This window comes from Convolutriloba macropyga, chromosome 9 (genome assembly GCF_964194025.1).
Source record: "Convolutriloba macropyga chromosome 9, txConMacr16.3, whole genome shotgun sequence".
Lineage (NCBI taxonomy): Eukaryota > Metazoa > Xenacoelomorpha > Acoela > Convolutidae > Convolutriloba > Convolutriloba macropyga.
In genome coordinates, this window is record NC_134476.1 from 15083920 (window position 1) to 15105169 (window position 21250).

The 21250-nt window shown below is 38.5% G+C and overlaps 2 protein-coding genes across 2 annotated transcripts in view; both read right to left on the bottom strand.

Annotated features, from left to right (window-relative positions):
- Nucleotides 1–21250, bottom strand: part of LOC142345630 (vacuolar protein sorting-associated protein 33B-like) — a 227883-nt gene that overhangs the window by 201942 nt on the left and 4691 nt on the right. The gene's annotated exons all lie outside the window — the stretch shown is intronic.
- The window catches only part of LOC142345631 (uncharacterized), a 55291-nt gene that overhangs the window by 28938 nt on the left and 5103 nt on the right, over nucleotides 1–21250 (bottom strand). The window contains exons 2-3 of the mRNA XM_075397788.1: nucleotides 2361–2594; nucleotides 1104–1139 (exon numbers count right to left, since the gene is read on the bottom strand). Coding sequence (XP_075253903.1) covers nucleotides 1104–1139; nucleotides 2361–2567 — 243 coding nt within the window. The 5' untranslated portion in view covers nucleotides 2568–2594. The remainder of the gene's footprint in view (nucleotides 1–1103; nucleotides 1140–2360; nucleotides 2595–21250) is intronic.

Here is a 21250-nt window from a genome sequence, read left to right on the forward strand (position 1 = left end):
CCTAAACTCCTGATTGTTTAAATATTTCAAGAATCTTAAAAGTCTCTGGCAAGATTTGGAATTCAAATACACCTTTCCCAGGAAATAACTAGAAATATTTAACATGAAATATTTAAGGAAACCAACAGTCGGATTTTTTTTACATCGCTACAAAAAATACTACACCAAGCTAACAGCCATATGGAGTTTTTAATGCAAAAAAATTTTTCGGAAAATTCTTCATTGAAAAAACGTTAGATTTTTCAATGAGCTTCGATTTTAGCCAAAATTTGATTCTCTTTTTATTTTAAATTTTATGGCAGTCTATTAATTTTTGGCGTTTTTTAAACTCAGCCAATGCTGTTCCCCATCCCGTGATGCAAATGGAGGAGGGAAAAACAACCCAAATCATAATGGATATGCTCAAAAAGTCAGTTTTGGATATGACTTGATTAATTTTTCCGACAGTTGTTTCTCTTGTTTTATGTTAGAATTGTATTTTTGGATAGCTGTGTGGGTTGATTTTCACCTTACCCTATCGGCAAGTATTCTTCTAACATTATTCCTAACTCCGCCACTGTAGGCCCAAGCACGGAAATGAAAAGGAGGAGGGAAAAACAACCCAAATCATACTAGAAATAACTCAAAAAAGTCACTTTATAACAAGATATGAGTAATTATTCCGACAAAAATGCCAATTTCAAAAACTACTATTTCATGGTCATCCTTGATATTTTTAACTCGTCTGACATCGTCATCCAGCCAGGTAACTAAATAAGGAATTCAAAATCTTGCAATATTCTTGCGAGAAGAATACAAAATCTTGCGAGATAATTGCAAGAAGAATTCAATTCTTGCGAGATCAATTGAAGAACTATGCATTATCTTTCAAGATTTTTTGCAAGATTCTTGCAAAATGTTGAATTTTTGGTCACTAGGGATATGCCACACTGAGAGTGTAAATGCCACCAAACTTATTTGCTAACACAATTTCTTCGGGTCTTCAGTTGAAATGAAAGACTGGAGAAAAATTTTCTGAATAAGTTTAGTTGACTTATACCTTGGCTTAAAAAAAATTTATTGCATGAAAAAAATTGTATGATTTCTGATTTGACGCTGATTGCCTGAGACAAATCAGTTGCAGTTGTCTCCCCAATTGCCTGAAAATTAAATATCTGTGTTATCAACATAATCATTTTCAGAAGAGGAAGCAGTTTATTAAAAAAACACTCTCTTTTATTCAGAAATTGAACCAAAGATTTGCAGTAGGCCTGTATCAATAAGTTAAATAAAAAGGCGATATTATCTGTTTCTTAAGCAGGCGTAGCAAAAACTTTTACTAAAGTTGGATATTTCTTTGAACCAGGTCTTCGAATCATTTATATAATTTACTCGTTCGAACACCCAAAATTATAACCAGTGATGTTCTGAGCTTTTGGTCGCAGTCGGGTTTTATTTTATTGCACGAAATGCACGAAATTCTGTTCAATCACTCACTAGCACATTTTAAAATGCCGAAAGTCAACAGTGCCAGAAGTTAAGATACCAGAAATTCCTACTTAGCAAGAAGACTTCCGTTGACTTTCGTCACTTTAAAACGTGCGCGTTTCGTGTTTTAAGCATGGTTACGTGATTCTGCTGAATTTACTTTGAAATTCGGACTTAAAACAGTCACGTGCACATTTTAAAATGCCGAAATTCTGCAGTGCCAGAAGTTAAAATGCCAGAAGTTGCTACTTAGCCAGAAGTTGACTTCAATTGATTTTCGGCATTTCAAAACGTGTGCGATTCGTGTTTTAAGCATGGTTACGTGATTCTGCTGAATTTACTTCGGAATTCTGACTTAATATCTCGATCCGCTTCGCGGTTCTCGACAAACACCAGAAGTTCTCAGTGACTTCAAGCAGAGTCACGTAACCAATAATACATCAGAGCATCGGAGCTTTTTTGGAACGATGAAAATTGTTATCAGAAATAGTTCGAAAAGGCTCAAAAATATGTCCGCATCAGCCTTGAATCAGCGAACGTCTGTTCAGAGGCGATTTCAAATGAACTGTTTAACCACAGTTCGGAAGGAACGATGGTATTTGCATCAGAGGTGGCTCCAAACCTTAAAAAATGCGAGGTGATCGCAGAAATTAAAATCAACAATCGTTCTGTTATCACTAAGGTCTGGCCAGAGCTGATTTTTATAGCACGGTGAGCGCATGATATTGGTTTGAGTTCAGAATATAATTGCCAGAGGTCATTTCCGCCTGAAATGGTGTAATTAGAGGTCAATTTATTTTGAAACGGCCTGATCAGAGGCCAGTTGGTCGTATTTTTAACCAAAATTTTTTCTATTCCAGTAATCGAAAGAGTAACAGTTTCAAACCACTTACCGCCATCAGCGCGTAGTTAACAGGATATCTATGGATCTCATGACACGGGAAAGGTTCACGACAAGTAGGACAATTCACGCATCCAGCATCGAAAATTCTCCGCAGACATCCGGAACAGAAGGAGTGGCCGCAAGGTAGCATGCGAGGCGTAATGTAAGTATCAATGCAAACACTACAAGATTTGGAATCCGGATTGCTCTCCGCCATTTTGCAGCCAGAAACCAAAATTGTTTGCTAAATGAAAATCAGGATGCTGTTTGGAAAATTGGTGCGTGAAATGTTCTTAAGCAACAGTTAGATCGTTCTATGTCGTAATAAGAAGAAGCTCATTACGAGCCAGCCCCTGCCAAATAAAGTGGACCATTTTATCCATTTTACTTCATTAATTTCACAAAACATGCAAATTTATGCAAAAAGGCCCTTAGTGTTAAGGATATGGCGACATAGGAACGACTTTACTAATTGATATATATATATATATATATATATATATATATATATATATATATGTATATATATATATATATATATATATATATATATATATATATATATATATATATTGTAACGGCTGCTCTCCTATCAAAGTCAAGGAAAACTTTACACCGCCCAGCGTTTCAGCGGTTTCAAATCTGTCCGGATATTGTGTTTTTGCAGTTAACTTTTGTGAACTGTATTATCCGCTATACTGTAGAATACCGTTGCATTACTTGTTGCTCAATTACTCCTGATAATTAATCGCTCAGCTTTGCTGAATAACAAACTTGTTTTAAACAATCAAATTTTGCTTGAGTTTTGGTTAATAACTCGAATTATGATTCGAAAATGCAAAACCCCTTATGTATAGCTCTAGGTAACTGTCCTAGCGGCTGTTTAGGGTAAACAATTTCTATCTCGCGATGTTTTAATGTTCTGGGCGACCTTTTCCCGATAATCAAATTAACAAATGTAACCAAATTCGCACGTTAATCAAAGTTAACAAATGTAACGAAATTCGCGCTTTGTGCTTTTCAGCGCACTCAATTGCTCAATAACGCAATTTGGGAACTATGCTAGGCTTCGTTAAAGTCAGTAAGAGAAACTGACTTTATGCTTTGCACAAAGTTTCTCTTACTTAGGAACTTTGTTCCTCAGAAAGAAAGTTTTGAGAATATCAAAGTTAATTCTCTTTTCACAAGTCAAAGTAAAGTAAAAACTGTACAATCACTAATATGATCTACAGAAACAAGACACGATAACAAGTAATTTACCGCTCAAGAAAATGTGCTTCAATACGCACTGTATGTCAGTTTAATAAGACAAAATTAACGAGTTTCTTCTGAATTTTGGTAGTTTTTCAAGCTCCTTTTATGCTGCTAGTCACGTGGATTTACATGTCAAATTCAACTGTTGATTGGTTGTAGATAATAATGTCGACAGAATGTGAACACTTTTCCATAACGTCACTTTTTCAGTGTAAATTTGATGTCATGGGAAATTTGTTAACCATGTAGAAGTTTTGTCGAATATTCTGTATCAATAACAGGTTGATTCGCAATCCAATCGCAAAGAATCTGATGCAATACTGTTAAGTCGTAGTATTGTTTTGCTGGTTGTTGAGGTAGTTCGAGTTTGAGTTATAGTTTGACTTCATGAATGACGATTGTGTACTAATAATAGTTGCTAAATATAAATGTTGAACAAAATGAACAAATCCGTTTGGCTTCGATAGAATGTAGCATTAAATTTCGCTTGTCACACTATTCTAGCTTTTAGGCTTGAAATGACCTTGAAGCGCTATTCAATTTGATTTCTGAGTTATTAAGCTCAGCCGCAATATCGCCGGCCCTGTTTTCCATCGCGAAAACATCTTTTCCAGGTAGTACTGGGGCGAGCTTCACTACTGGTCTCTTGTACACTCCGTCGTTCGTTCGAACTATAGCTGATCGAATCACACCGTCAGACCCATCGATGGTCTCCGAAACTCGACCTAAATTGTAATATCCACGCTTATCGCTGTCTTCGATCAACCAAACGAGATCGCCTTCTTTAAGGGTTTCATTCGCTGTAGATCGCCACTTTTGTCGGTTATTCAGAGTTGGCAGATATTCTTTACGAAATCTGTCCCATATGAGATTTGCATAGGCTTGAGTTTGTCGAAAGAGCTTTCGACGATCAACAAATTCTTCTGCGCATGGTAGGTAGGGTAAGCAAACGTTCTTGTTGCCAAGCAAGAAGTGATTGGGGGTCAATGCTTCTAAGTCATTAACATCTGAACTGACTGGAGTCAAAGGTCTTGCGTTTAAAGTCTGCTCAACGATGCACATCGTTGTTGAAAGAACGTCCTCGGTGACTGATCTGTTCCCCAACACTGCATACATTGCTTTCTTGCAACTTCTCACCAACCGCTCCCATACTCCTCCAAAGTGGGGTGCTGCGGGTGGGTTGAACATCCATCTGATTCCTCGTTGAATTAGATGTTCTTCGATCCCTTCTTTGTTCCATGCTGCAACGTACTCTGCAAATTCTCTTTCAGCTCCAACAAAGTTTGTCCCGTTGTCGCTGATGATCGTATTCGGTTTGCCTCTTCGAGCAATAAATCTCATTATTGCATTGAGACAACTATCTGTGTCCAACTTGGGTACAACTTCTACATGCACCGCTCTCATAGTTAGACAAGTAAAGAGACAACACCATCGCTTTTCGTTTCTTCGCCCAATCTTCACAATGAAAGGGCCAAAGTAGTCGACTCCAACATTTGTAAAGGCTGTTGAAGCATCTAACCGCTCTTCGGGTAGACCTGCCATTACTGGTGTTATCGTTTGTGCTCTGCCTTTTCTGCAGTTAATGCACTTGTTCTTGATTGATCTTAAGGCGTTCCGTATGCCTAGGATCCACATCTTCTGCTGAACAATGTTTCTTACATGCTCAGTGCCCTCGTGTTGATTGTCCTTGTGCTCGTTTCGCAAGAATAATTCAACCGCATGATGTTTCTAATGTAGCAAAATTGGATGCTTTGCATTGAAATCCAATTGACTTTTGCCTATTCTGCCTTTGGCTCGAATAAGTCCTTCTTCATCTAAGAAAGGTGAGAATTATAGAATTTTGCTGACTTTTGGAATTTCTTTTTCAGCTTTGAGAGATTTCATCTCTTCACCAAACTGTTCTTGCTGTAGTAACTTGAAGATTGTTGCTTTTGCTTTTTCTCTTTCTTCAATGCTGACTACAAGTGTTGCTGGTTTGTGTTTGCTCGATGCTCGCTGTACGTATGCCACTGTTTTTACTAGTCTATTAAAATTACTGAATCGTTCCCACTGAATAACAGCTTTCTTCTCTTCAGCCTGTATCATGAAGACTGATGAGGGCATATTCTCTTCATCTGATGCAAAGATTAGGTTCACCTCCTCCGGCCATTCACTTTCTGGTCGTTTTAACCAGGCCGGCCCAGTGAGCCACTCACTTCTCTTGAGTTCTTCAATGTTGATTGCTCTGGTGCCAATGTCCGCTGGGTTGTTGATACCGCTGACATGTTTCCACTGCGAAACATCGGTTGTATCTAGTATCTCAGCCACTCGATTGGCCACAAACACTTGTTGTTTACGATGGGAACTGTGTATCCACTGCAATACGGTAGTTGAGTCTGACCAAAAACTGCAATTATTTATCTCCTTTTCATGTTCCTTGACTATCTGTTCTTTCAACCTCACTGCCATGACTGCCGCTTGCAATTCCAATCGCGGTATTGAAAGATGCCTCATCGGTGCCACTCTGCATTTTCCAATGACAAATGCTAAGTCAGCTGAGTATTCTTTTGGTTGTGAACGTAGATAGGCCACTGCACACATCGTGTCTTCAGATGCGTCAGCAAACACATGAAGCTCAGTTTTATCCCTCTCTCTGTTGAAGTATCTTCTATCGATGCTTGTCTCAGCCACTATTGGAAGTTGTTCTTTCCATCTCAGGAATTCTTCTTCTTCACTAGGCTCCACTTCGTTGTCCCAATGTTGTCCATTCTTAGTCCAGATGCCTTTCAGAAGTCGTCTCATATGAACACTAAACGGAGCAAACAATCCGATCGGGTCGAATACTGAAGATACCAGTGACAGAATCTTCCTCTGGGTTATAGGGGTTTCCACTTCCTTGTTGGTACCTCTACACACTTGAAGTCTGTCATCAGTAACGGTCCATTGTAGTCCTAGCACTGAAGATCCCTCCGTACTGGGTTCCACTTCGACTTGCTTCGTGTTGCTGATTGACTTCAAGTCTTCTGGGATTGCTTCGGTAACTGCATCATTGTTGCTTATCCACTTCTTCAGTTCAAATCCATGTTGTGAGAGAAGAGGTTGTAGTTGGTTGAAAACTTTTTTAATTGCTTCTTCAGGGGTTTCTACTGATTTGATGAAATCGTCCATGTAGAAGTTGTTTTGTATTGCCTTGGTTGCTATTGGATACTCTTCTTCGTTGTCCAGTCCCACTCGCTTGAGAGCATAGTTTGCACAAGTTGGAGAACTCTTAGCTCCAAACACGTGACGCTGATATTCGTAAATCTGAACAGGTTCGTTAGTTCTTGGACGCCATAAAAACCTCAAGCAACTTCTATCCTGTTCGGGAACTTGCACTTGTAGAAACATCGATTCGATGTCGGCTGTTAGGGCTGTTGGTCCTTCACGGAATCTAAATATTGTTCCAATCAAGCCATGTAGCAGATCAGGTCCTGCTAGTAGCTTATCATTTAGGCATATGTCTTTGTACTTTGATGCGGCCTTGCAAACACGTCTCACTTTGCCAGGCTTGTTCGGGTTTAGCACTGGATGGTGTGGCAAATACCATTCTTTCCCGAAGTTGCCTTTCACTTCGGACTCGTCCAATGTCTTTACGAATCCTTTTTCTACGTCTGTATCTATTGACTGTTGATACAAATTCTTCAGGTTTGGGTCCCTTTGGAATCTTCGCTCCAGTGAGTAAAGCTGACCCAGGGCTGAGTTCTAGTTGTTTGGTAGGTTTGGCTCTGGTGCACTCCACAGCATTCCCACTTCGTACCGCTCGTCTGTGAACTTTGTCGTACTCTCTAGCATCTTTTGTGCCTGCAGTTCATTTTTTGACTGACTGACGACGTTGATTTTGGAAGCATAGGTTTCTATTTCCCACCAGGTTTGGATATTCTCAGCCACTTTCACATCTTCAGTGAAGGCGAAATGACAAACATTTTGTCTTCTTTTGCCCGTCATGGGTCCACTGACTACCCATCCTAGCTCTGTTAGAACGGCGAAAGGTTCACTTCGTGTTCCTATCTTATAGTCCAATGGGCGTTGTAGCTCATAAGCATCTTGACCAAGGATGATGCCAACTTCCATCAAGTTGAAGCTTTTGTTGGGTAGAACACTCAAGTGATTGAAGCTTTGCTTCAGCTTGTTGTAGTTGTAGTTTGTGTTTCCCAAGGAGATTGACGGGTGTGCAAACGCTTCGATTGAATGCACCTTTGAATGCAGTCCCATTATTTTGAGAGGAACCTTTTCTGTCTTCAGGTCCTTTGTTCCGTGTATGCCAGCTATGTTGAGCGTCACATCGGTGCCTTGGGCTCGTAACCTCTCTTGCACACTTTGATCGATGAATGAAACCGTTGATCCACTATCGAGGAAAGCATATGTGTTCAGCCTGTTGCCACCGCTCTGTATTGAGACAGGAACTATCTGAAGAAAGCTAGTAACTTCGTTACTCTGGTTGATTGTTGCTGCGCTTACGTTGACTGCATGATTGCCCTCGTCCATTTGGTTTTCTGAGTGTAGCAATCGGTTGTGCTTCTTGATGCATCCATTGATGCCGCACGCATTGACTTTACAATCTTTGATTGCATGTCCTTTGCCTAGACATCCGTAACATAAGCGTTGCTTTCTCACTGCTGCGTACCGATCATTCACACTCATGTTCCTGAATAGTGGACAGTTCCATATTTTATGAGTGCCATCAGCTAGCGGACAGTGATCACTTTGCGTTTGCTTCGTTTCTTTCATGTTGGAACTTGCACTGAAGTTCGATGTTTTCGAGAACCGTTTGTCTCTATTTGTGCTTCTTCGGTCTTCTTCTCTTCGCTCTCCCTTGAAAGCTGAAAACCCTTCGTGCACGAATGCTATCCTTGATAGCCATTTTTCAAACATAATCAGATCAGGCCAATCTTCATCTTTATCATCAACATAGAACCACCACTTCTCTTTGAGAACTTGGGGTAGTTTATCTACTGCCATATACAATGTCGAGCTTGATTGCAGATCACCAATCTGCTTGTACTCTTTGAGCACATTCACAAAGTTCGAAACAATAACTGAGAAACTGATCAGACCTGTTGAGTCGTGTGGTTTCACCTGACTTGCTTTGCGAAGGCTCTCCAGTTGTGCATCAATGATCACATGAGGCCTTCCAAATTTCCTCTCCAGAATACTCCATGCAGCACCATAGAACTGTCCAGAATAGCCCATTCCAGAGATTGCTGACCTCGCCTTGCCTGCCATTAGAGTCTTCAGATGGCTCATCTTCTCTGAGTCTGGTTTTGGTCGTTGATCCACTGTAGCAATGAACATACTAGACCACTCCGGCCATTCGAGAGGGTTTCCGTCGAAGTTGTTCAACTTCAGCTTTGGTAGGCTACTACTACCTGAATAGCCAGTGTTGTATCGTAATAGACCAGCTCTGGGGGAAACGTCCCGATCTTCAGCACTTGAGGATCGGTCTCGTGAACTGCGATATCGTGAGAAGTGACTATGCCTGTTCACTTCAGGGGTTACTTCGAAGCGAGCTGTTGGTCGTTCTGGTGTTAGAAGGTTGTCGATCCTGCTGGCCCAGTCAGAGACATCTGTCTTCTTGTGGGTCCAGTTGAAGGGTGATTTGTCTCGAGCACTGGTTGATTGGGAACGAGCATCATCGTTCTCTAATGCTGTTCTCTTAACTTTGCGCTCTAGCTCACGCTCTTCCTCCAGCAGTTGATGCTTGGTTTCCAGTTCCTTCATTTGCATTTCCAGCTCTAGTCTCCTCCGCTCAAACCGTGCTTGTTCGAGTCGCATCTTGGTTTCGAATTCGATATCGAATTTCTTCATCCTTTCCTCGCGCCTTTGCTTTGCTGAAGATGTTTCCGAAGCATTCTCAGTCTCTTGGCCGCTTGCTGTTGCTCCATTTTGCACTGTTTGGGCAACTGGGTTGTCTGTTTGGTAGTTGTTATTGCTCTCGCTGTTGTTCACTGCTTGAGTTGCGTTGCTTTGCTCTGCATTCATTTCTGGTTGCGTGCCTTTGCTTATATATGCAAGCCAATGATAGTCCAAACTTGCTTTGCACTTCCTTGCTTCTTTCAGATGCTCTTCAATGAAATTAGCTTGATAGGGCACAAGCTTGTTTCGACGCTGCAGTTGCTTGGGTATTTCTTCCTCTAGAAGGTGAACAGTCTGTTGGTAGAGGACCTTTAGTTTGTTGGGTCGATCTGAATCTTCAATTATTTTGTAGCCAATCCCTGTTTTGGTGTGGACTTCTTCCCGTAAATCTTGGAGCTTCTTGTCGTACCTTTGAGCTGTCGATTGAAGCTCTTCTCTGCTGATTGTGTTAGGATTGCCTGATTGCCTTTTGCTTTGCTTGCTCCTTTTAAGCGAGGTTAGTTCTTCAACGTAATTTGTGAAGTGCACTCGCAACTTTCGCTCTGCCTCACTGGCGTTGCGCTGTTGATTTGTTTGATTCTCTTTGGGGGGTGCCTTCGGCACTCTCTTCATCAGATTGGACAGCAGTTTGCCTTCCACTGTCCGGGTCGGTGGACCAAATGTAACGGCTGCTCTCCTGTCAAAGTCAAGGAAAACTTTACACCGCCCAGTTCGTTTCAGCGGTTTCAAATCTGTCCGGATATTGTGTTTTTGCAGTTAACTTTTGTGAACTGTATTATCCGCTATACTGTAGAATACCGTTGCATTACTTGTTGCTCAATTACTCCTGATAATTAATCGCTCAGCTTTGCTGAATAACAAACTTGTTTTAAACAATCAAATTTTGCTTGAGTTTTGGTTAATAACTCGAATTATGATTCGAAAATGCAAAACCCCTAATGTACAGCTCTAGGTAACTGTCCTAGCGACTGTTTAGGGTAAACAATTTCTATCTCGCGATGTTTTAATGTTCTGGGCGACCTTTTCCCGATAATCAAATTAACAAAGGTAACCAAATTCGCACGTTAATCAAAGTTAACAAAATGTAACGAAATTCGCGCTTTGTGCTTTTCAGCGCACTCAATTGCTCAATAACGCAATTTGGGAACTATTCTAGGCTTCGTTACAGCCAGTAAGAGAAACTGACTTTATGCTTTGCACAAAGTTTCTCTTACTTAGGAACTTTGTTCCTCAGAAAGAAAGTTTTGAGAATATCAAAGTTAATTCTCTTTTCACAAGTCAAAGTAAAGTAAAAATTGTACAATCACTAATATGATCTACAGAAACAAGACACGATAACAAGTAATTTACCGCTCAAGAAAATGTGCTTCAATACGCACTGTATGTCAGTTTAATAAGACAAAATTAACGAGTTTCTTCTGAATTTTGGTAGTTTTTCAAGCTCCTTTTATGCTGCTAGTCACGTGGATTTACATGTCAAATTCAACTGTTGATTGGTTGTAGATAATAATGTCGACAGAATGTGAACACTTTTCCATAACGTCACTTTTTCAGTGTAAATTTGATGTCATGGGAAATTTGTTAACCATGTAGAAGTTTTGTCGAATATTCTGTATCAATAACAGGTTGATTCGCAATCCAATCGCAAAGAATCTGATGCAATACTGTTAAGTCGTAGTATTGTTTTGCTGGTTGTTGAGGTAGTTCGAGTTTGAGTTATAGTTTGACTTCATGAATGACGATTGTGTACTAATAATAGTTGCTAAATATAAATGTTGAACAAAATGAACAAATCCGTTTGGCTTCGATAGAATGTAGCATTAAATTTCGCTTGTCACACTATTCTAGCTTTAAGGCTTGAAATGACCTTGAAGCGCTATTCAATTTGATTTCTGAGTTATTAAGCTCAGCCGCAATATATATATATATATATATATATATATATATATATATATATATATATACTAATAAATAATAGATTGTAATTTATAATATAAAAAATAAGTGGTATTGTTCTTTACAACGCCTCCATCTCGAAAATTCACGCATTAGCGCAGTTGTAAATAAAAATTATCGTAAAACATTGATTGTCACAACATTCATTCATTGTACCCCTACAATGCTCTCTTTACATTATTGACTGTACTATACTCCCAATATGTCCGTATGGAAAATTTTCGAGGATTTACATCCGAAAAGTCAAAACTTCAATTTTTATATAACTGCTCCAGTGTCCCTTAATTATCAGGCAATTTTCTTAGAAACCCAACGAAGCAATATTCTGATAGTTGGTATAAATATAGAAATTTTTATATATTTTGCAATAAAATTTCAGCATCCATAAAATGCTACATTAGACAGCAAAAAGTTATTTTTAGCAAGTAAGTATACTAGCAATTGTAATTCCCTTTCGCTCCAATGCGCGCAGGATTTTAATCGTTGTGGTAAAGTAGTCACACTTGGTTCAGCGGCCTCAAAAATGTATTAACCCATCACTACTCTCCGCGATTAAAAATCTGGCAGCAAAATGGACGGTAGTCTCGGTGCGTGTTATCCGCGATTTTTTGTAACCAACTTTTGACACTTCAAAATAACAACTTTTCGGTGATTTGCGCTATCTGATTTCCACGAAAAACAAATAAATATTTTTCGCCAAATTTTAGCTACTGCTTTCCGCAAGTAAGTCCCTTAGTATCGGCAAAATAATTGTAGCTACTTCCACGGCTTTCATTTTAAACAAAATGAAGACAACAATTGTATTATTTCATAATTTATTTGTTTCATAAATAACCCTCAGTCACGTAAGTGTAAAAACGACGTTTCTAATTGAATTTTTTGATTAAATTAGCAAGCGTATCTCTCAAAATCCGTTTGAATGTATAATAGTAGCTGCTGTGTACCTCTAGCAACGTCTCTATCATTTCCCTCAAATCTAAAACTTTCATCAACCTATTAATTTGGTTCACATAAGTCTCCCAATTCTAGAGTCCTTGTTTCAAATTTTTAAAAAAAAATGTATGCGAGAAAATCAACCAATCAGACTCATGTACTTAAAAAAGGTGCCGAAATGGTTTCAATTTACGTATCAAGCTCGGAAAAAGTGAAAATAAAATAATTTCATTTTACCTATTCACGAAACCTATCAAATAAGCCGATTTAATACTTAATAATTATCGGTTTTTTAAACAGTTTTGAATAGAATCGTTACCGGCTTTGATCTCAAGTATCAGAAGAAGACTGATATCTGCTAAAGAGCATCAAAAAGCCTTTTCCATCTAAACCACTAGTTGCTGACTTCGGACCAATGTTGAAACGTTGCTAAATTTAATTTCAGCAAGTAAGTACACTCGCATTTGCAACTTTTTTTCGCATAAATGCGTAAAGAATTTCAATCGTTTTTGTAAATTTATCACTCTGGTTTCATCCACATCAAAATTAGATTAACACGTCACTACACTCCCTGAGTATGGTTTCGCATATTTGGCACCAAAAGTACCTGACTTTTGTAACAAACTTTTTCACACTTTAATATAAAAATTTTCTGGTGTTTTAGGGTAGCTGGTTTCAACGAAAAACGTAACTAATCGTTTGCACGTTTTAGCCCCTATCTTCCGCAAGAAAGGCCGTTATCCGCGAAATCACAGTACTTATTTTAACAACTTTCTTTTTAACCAAAATTAGAAAACATTTGTATTATGTAATAATCTATTTGCTTCATAAATCCCTCAGTCCCTTAAATGTGAAAACGGCATTTTTATTTGAATTTGAATAAATTAGCAAAAGTGTCTTTGATGATTTGTTGGAATGTGTGATAGTAGCTGCTATCTACCTCTTGATAGCGTCACTATCATTTACCTCAATCCCCAAAAAAACTTTTGTCAAACTATTAATTTGTTTGACAAAAGTCTCCCAATTCTAGAGCTCTTGTTTCGTATTAAATAAAAGTAAGCGAGAAAATTAACCAATCGAATCATCTATTTAAAATATGTAAAAAAGGTTCCCATTTACGTATGAATCTCGGAAATGCTTTATAGCGTTTAGACTTAATAATTATTGGTTTTTTTGCACGGTTTTGAATAGAACCTTGACAGACTGATAACTGTTAAAAGAGCATCAAAAGGACTTTGACGTCTAAACCACTGGTCGCTGGCATCGGACCAATGTTAAAACGTTGCCCATCTGATTTAATGCTTGTTTACATGAATTGAATCTTTGAAAGAAGGTTTGTTTTGCACCTTTGTAAAGATACAGCTCAAAAATCGAGCCAATATTCCTAGAAAAATTGTAGCATATTGGAAAAAAAATCATTCGCTTGCATCCAGTGAAAAGCGAGATTAGTAGGCAGCAATAATGACCTAACCTGTCGCTCTATATGATAGGGCTAAGCTGATTTAATTAATTTGTTTGAAACAAAAACAAAACTGATGCCCGTCCAAACAAATGACAACAAACAGCATCATTTTTTTCGCAGGACGCAAGCCTATGAAAGCACAATTTTGAGTTCTTTGACAAAATCTCCCAGTCGTTGGTAACAAAAAATGTGAATTCGTGCGTTCGACAGACTTTCTTGCGTTCATGTTCAGACTTTCGTGCGTTTTTTGATATTTCCAGACTATGTAATTTTGAACGCACGACACCCCCCTCGTGCGTTCATCTTCGGTCTGGACATACTTGCTTCCGTCTGGGACCTCAACCTGGGTAGTTGTTTAAAAACAGGTTCTGACTTTCACCACTTACAGTCGATGTACAGCTACAATGTGATAGGTTTATTTGCCATTCCTCACCCAGCTGCGGTTATGTTTGACAAACATTGGTCTGGTCCCAAGGAAGACTGTTCTATCTGTGCGCTGGAATTGGACTGGGGTATAAGTGGTTAAGTTTATAGTGACAACTGTATCATTAGCCGAACTGTTACAGATCAGAGTGCAAAGACAGGTGCAGATAGTCAGTTTTTGACCATAAAAGAGACTCCAGCTTTCTGCAGTACAATAATAAATAGCTACTAACCTTGATGACAAAAATTTTACCCCGAAAAAAAACTTGAAAACATCAAAATAATTTTTTGCTAGACTTTCCGCTTTGAAAAAATTTTCAATATAGATATCGGTGCCAGCAGCGGAAAACACAAACCTCATTAAAGCAATGGTTGTTGCCATAACTGGTACGAGGAGTGACCCGGTACTTGAACGGAAGTTTTTTGGAGATAGTGGGAATTCGATACACTGGCACGAATGGTATGATCAATTTAAATGCGCGATGGGCTCTCAGTCTCTGACTGATGATGTAAAACTCGCACACCTGAGGACCCTCAAAGGGCTAAACTAACACAGCTATCTATGAATCCGCCTACGGCGGCGAAATATACAAAAACGCACCGAGAACCTTAGTGCTTAATTTTGACCGACCACAAGCGGTTTTTATTGCCCATTTGGGCAAATCCAGCAACTTTCCACGATCGAAGATGGACGATAGCGATAACATCATTAACTATTAAGGGTGCAATTCAGATCTTTTTAAATCACTCTCACATGTTTCAGATTTAAACATTGCATCTCTTCTCAACACTGCCGTGCACACCTACCACACAAGATGAAAGAATCGTCGCTCTTCGCTGTCTTAAGCAATGTAGAAAAGCTACGCTTTTGGATATTACCGATTTGTTAAAGGAGACAACCAAAGAGCTAGTTTTGTTGAAGAGTACCGAAACTTGAACCACAAATTAGGATACAATCAATCCAGTAACAAAAACAAAGTTGCACCAATGACAAGGACAAAAGTATTTGATGAATGATGAAAAAAAGCAACAGAGGAGTTATCAGAAGCTGCATCAGAATTCTTTGTAAGCATCAACTTCAAACTGAATTGTAAATGGAGGCAGCCATTGGTTGTCAGAACGCCGTTGGTTATACGCAATACCGTTCGCATTAATTCTTGTGTTCCCCATAGGTTTGCAGATAGACGCGGTTTGCAGGTTATCGCGCTAAAACTGACCTTCAAAGTATAAACACGGAAAAAATCATTAACACAAATTGGTTAAATTGACTGTTACGCCTTATAAAGGTGAAGAGTTTAGGGCATTTACTGTATAGCATTAAGCAATGGAAACATAAAATGTGCGTTTCGATATCCTTGACGTTCCAGCCATGCAAGAATTTTACTTACGTCTGCGCCCATCCTAGATCCAATAAGAAACAGCTGTGAAGACGTTTGAATGATACTTAGACAGGATTTCTACCATGCCGTTCGTCCGTTAGATTATTTTGAAGCCCATAAATTTGCTCACTATTCGCTGTTTGCTAACTCAAAGTTTGGGCTGCAAGCGGCACACTTCCGTCAAATTTAAAGTTTAGTCAACATATTTCAAAGGCAATACTGAACAAGATTAGGAGTTGGCCTGTCAGGTCAAGTCGACGTACGATATGGAACCGCACGGCGCGTACAAACAGATTGACCCCGAATCCGCAGCGGATGTCCGTGAGCATGAAATACTTGAAACAGCAGCAACCATTCGCAATGGCGAAAGATACGATGACGGTATGTTGTGTTCTGCAGAAAACATGCAGCTCTCGAACAACCTTTCTTCGTCACTTGTACGGCTAAAACCTCCGAAAAAGCAGCTCACGAGAAACACAAAACTAACTCCGACTTGTTCTAATACTTAATCCATATGCTACTTAGATTCCGTCAACTCAACATCAATTTGAAGTGTCCGCAGATATTGAAGGTATTTTTTTCCAGGATGGTGTCGCTGACTGCGACCAGTTATCGCTCCGTTTTGTTCCATTTGATGTCAAAGATTTTTATTGAAAAATTGATGTTATTATAATCTCTTACCTGCGTACTCTGAGAAGTCAATTTGAAAACTATATGTTTTTGGAAACAAATTTTTCAAAACCATGAAACAAACATTTAGTTGAAAATGATCAGAGCTGCTGAACTTAGCACAATTATTCATGATAAAAGAGTGCAGTAACGTGGTGCTATCATCATTTATATAATTATCTCCATAATTGTACCTACTGGTGCTTGAGTAACCGGTATCGAATGTCATTAATTGAAATTTAATGGGGAGAACTGGTTTGTTGTTAGTGAGGTCATCTTTCATCTATCAAAAGTCACCCGAAAAAACTCTTTACTTTTTTCTTTTTTGAATACAGTTATATGTTATTCTTCAAATTAGGAGATTACATGAAATTTAGTGCTCGTTATTGTTAATTTACAAAACATGATATTGTGACAGTTTATTTTTGGATATTAAGACAATTCAAGGTGCTAAAACAGAATCCAAATATTATCTAAAGATTTGGCCAATAGTAATATCTGAGATAAGACATTATTGGTAAATTAATGGAATTGTAGATTTTTTCTAACGCGCATATGAATATATCATGGGAATAAAACAAACAGGTCCAGTGTTTCTTGTAATTTTTCAATTGCTGTGCTAATATTTCTTCGGAAAATTTTGACTCCGTTATATAAGTATTGAAGTAAGCTGGGAACATTGGAATCTGTTTTTTTGTCTAAATATTTAGCTTCTTGTTCATGTAATTTAATTGTTCTCTGGAATGTAAGTTTTTATCCATTTAGAATAAATGATTGAGATTTTTGCAGATTTTGGTGAGACTTTAGAGTATGGTTCAGATACATGTGCTTGATGTTAAACTTATGGCATGTATATGATTTGTGTCTCACTATTAGCTTTTTGCTGTTTTTACGTTTGAGTATGTTTATTAGTTTACATATAAAAGGTTTTGGTACTTAATATGAGAATAGGTACATAATTTGAGAATTGAATTCTATAAAAGTCAAGGTCTTGAAAAAACATTATTGATGGAGGCGGAGGAGAGAATTTACTAAAAAGGACTGCTGTTTTTACATATATATTATTTGGGAGGATTTTCTGATGCTCAATTCGTTTTAATGGAGAGATAGATCTTTATCCATCTCTACTCTAAACATATAGAAGGGATCTCAGTTGTATTATTCAGAAGGCCAAGTGATTGTCAGAGCGCCTTTATTAGAAAACCATGATGCAAATTTGATTAGATAGAATGATAGCGGAATATTATTAATTAAATCGCTTAAATTAGAGAAGAAAATCTACAGATATCCAGAAGTGTCATTTATTTGCCCCATCGTTGTGTTTTATCTCTATACCTATGTTGCTTGAAAGTATAAAGCGTGTTTTTAGTTGTTTTTCAATATTTTTTGTCTGACTGTATTAAGTTGGAACCAGAGAGCATATGATTCGTGTAGTGGTTTATGTACCTGAGAAATACAATTTACTCACAGTGGTGTATCTATGATTATGATCGGCCCATAATATGCTTATTGGCTTTATTATAGAAACTTGCAGGAAGATATTTCTTGGTAGCCGGAACTTGGCGTCAGTGAAAATCAGAGCTGAATCATAAAAAAGTTTGTCTGTTAGTTGGTATGCATATTTCTGTGTTCACCTCAAAGTTTACTATTTGAAGTCTGCAAATTTTACGACATAGAAGTCATTAGCCTTTTTTATAGCTGTCGTAAAAATGGAATAATTATTTTCCCGACCGTGCTCAAGATGGAATACGTTAATTTCCAACTGTCGCTCTACATGCCATATTTATTTACTCACCTCCTTTCACGTGGCGTACCTAATGGCGCAGCGAACTCAATTCAAACTCAATTTAATCATGTTTTTTTTTCAAACTCGCCCACCTCGAACTCATAATTTTGTAAAAAACAAAAAGATTCATAAAATTTAATGAATAATTTTTTAAACAACATAAAAACACCTACACAATCTTTATACTGCGAAAGATATATCACTTGATATATTTACAACATTTAGTAGAAAATCTTTAACATGAAGTACTTATAACTTGAAATATTATAAGATGAAATTTCTGACCTAATAATTGAGGATAGCAGCAAATTTCAACTTTTCACTATAATAACAAGGAGCAGAAAAACAGCAACAAACTCTCAAAAACAAAACTCAAGCAATTTAAAGCACATAAGTTCTGAGGACCCTGGAGTGTACTAAGTCATTGAAAAACTTAACTTGGACACCATTTCCCCTCACCTACATCCCGACCCGTAATCTCCCCCCTTGCGCCGACTCGGGTTTTCATTCCGCTGCTTGCCGCCCCGACTTTTATTCGCATACTCCCGACCCCGGACCTGAATTGGCGTTCCACTGAATGCTACACCCGGCCCGGTATCTCGTTCCCGTGACTGCTGCTCCGACCCACAATGAATGCTGTTTGCACTCATGTGATATTGTTAGGTGTTCGCTATCTTTACAACCGGCAAATTTTTTGATCACTAATTTCCATTCTGTTTTTAACTATCGGTACATGCTTATTTCAGTTAAAGCTGACTTGCACCGTGTCTAGGTTGCACTCGAAAATTTTCCAAAGGATATGGCTGCCGGGCAAAATTTCTGGCCAAAAGTTAGTGAAAATCAGAGCGGAATAAAAAAAGTTGTAAATAAAAAAAATTCTGTTTTCCAGAATTTTTTGCCGACTGCCGATCTCTTGCCAGAGTTAATTGCCGACTGTCGTCAAACTAGAAATATTATTTGCCCAACCGTGCTAAAGATGGAAAACGTTAATTTCCAACTGCCACTCTACATGTCATAATTATTTACCCACCTCCTTTCACGTGGCGTACCTCATGACGCAGCGAACTCAAATCAAACTGAGTTTAATCATGTTTTACTCGAACTCAAACGCCTCTAACGCATGATTTTTGAAAATAACATGATTCATAGCACTTAATCAACGATTTTTATAAACAAGATGAAATTGCTTATAAAACGTTTATGACGCGGAAGATTTATTTTGTGCCATATTTACAACATTTACTGTGAAATTTTTAAGATGAAGTATTTATAACTTGAACATCTTATAAGATGAACATTTTGGACAATGAGGATAGCAACAAGTTTCACTTTTTCACTACGATAAGAAAGAACAGGATAACAGCATCAAACAATATAGCAGCACGTTTCACAAGTTCACGACGATAACGAAGAGCATAACAGCAGCAACGAATTCTCAAAAACAAAACGCAGACAATATAAAACGACAAATTTTTGAAGACCCTGGAGTGTACTAAGTCATTGAAATATCTAATTGGGACAACATTTCCCCTCACCTGCACCCCGACTGCCACCCCACCGGTAATCTCTCCCCCCCCCCCCCCGAAAGCCGACACGGATTCTCATCCTACTGCCTGCCTCCCTGACCTCTAATCGCATACTCCCGACCCCCGGTCTTGATTCTCATTCCGCCGACTGCCGCCCTACTCGTAATTTCATCCCTCCCGACTCCAGACCTGAATTCTTGTTTCGCTGACTGCTACCCCCGACCCAGAATCTCGTTGCTGCGACTGTTGCTCCCGACCCCGAATGCATGCTGTATGCACTCATGTGAGATTGTGAGGTGGTCGCTATCTTTACAAGGAGTATCTTTTCGAATTTTTCAATTACTAATTTCCATCCTGTTTTAATCTATTTGTACATACTTAATACTTATTTCAGATAAGGCTGACTTGCACCATGTCTAGAGCACTCTGCAAAGTTTGCCAAGAGAAGTGGCTGCCGGGCAAAAATTCTGGCCAGAAGTCAAGCATTCGGATATAGTTCTGAACAGTCGCAATTAAGTTTTCGTACTTCATTTGCAATGAATCATTCATGTTTTTGATGCACTTTTACTTAGACAGTGCGGGAATACGCTATGGTTCAACTCCGGGCAACTAGATGTCTTCATTCGTTGTATGCTCACGTGTATAAACAATATTTACAACCCTTCAATGTGTATCGTAAATGCCATACATGAACGATGGCATTGTCATTAGATATTGTTTATTAAAGAACTCACATTCAGACGAGTATTTGTTTTAGTTAACAATAATATGAGCCCATCAAGAGAAGTGTGAAGTTTTGCAAGGGGTTCAGTATTTTTAACTGTCTCTAGTACGTTATATGGGCAATTAGCTGGGATCTACAATGGGAAGGGGATCTCTTCTGTTTCGTCCTATCCCGTTTAGTTGGCACATAAATTCTACGACCACCAGTTGCACGTTCTATTTTTTTCAATTAGCACGTTGCATTACTTTGCTATATAACAATAACTAATTTGCTTCTGTGGGCAGAAAAAAACATTCAAGGGGGGGGGGGGCGAAAAAGAAAATGTGGGAAAGACATCGAAAAAGATTTTGCGACCGCTTTTGTTAAGTCATTTCCGTTATTCTGTCTGGGGTTTAAGAATCACTGGAAGTTATTTAAGAAATGCAAAAGCTATGGGTAAATTTAAAAAATATTTTTGCATCTATTCTGTTATGAAGCCTAGTGTGCTTTTAACTTCTACGCCCTTAAGTAGTAGAGGGTCTTGTTTCTCCACCTCTTCTGGACACAGAGGTAGGTTGGATTCATGATCTCATCTAGATTTCGGCTCTATCCGAGCATAGATGTCGTTCCAAAAGAAGAACAATTAGAATAACTTCCGCTCTATCCGAGCATAGACATGTTTCCAAAGCAGATCAAATAGAATATCTTCTTTCTTCTCCAATAATATACATGATCCCAAATTAGAACAATTAATATAACTTCCGCTCTAACCAATGTTTTTCACCGAATGTCTTCTGCTCTAACCGAGCCTCAAAACTGTAAGTCTTCTGCTCTAACCGAGCATTCAATCGGAGGACAAGCTTCTGCTCTAACCGAGCATTTTCACAACTACTGAGTTAAAATCTGATAAAACCGAGCCTAAAAACTGTAAGTATTCT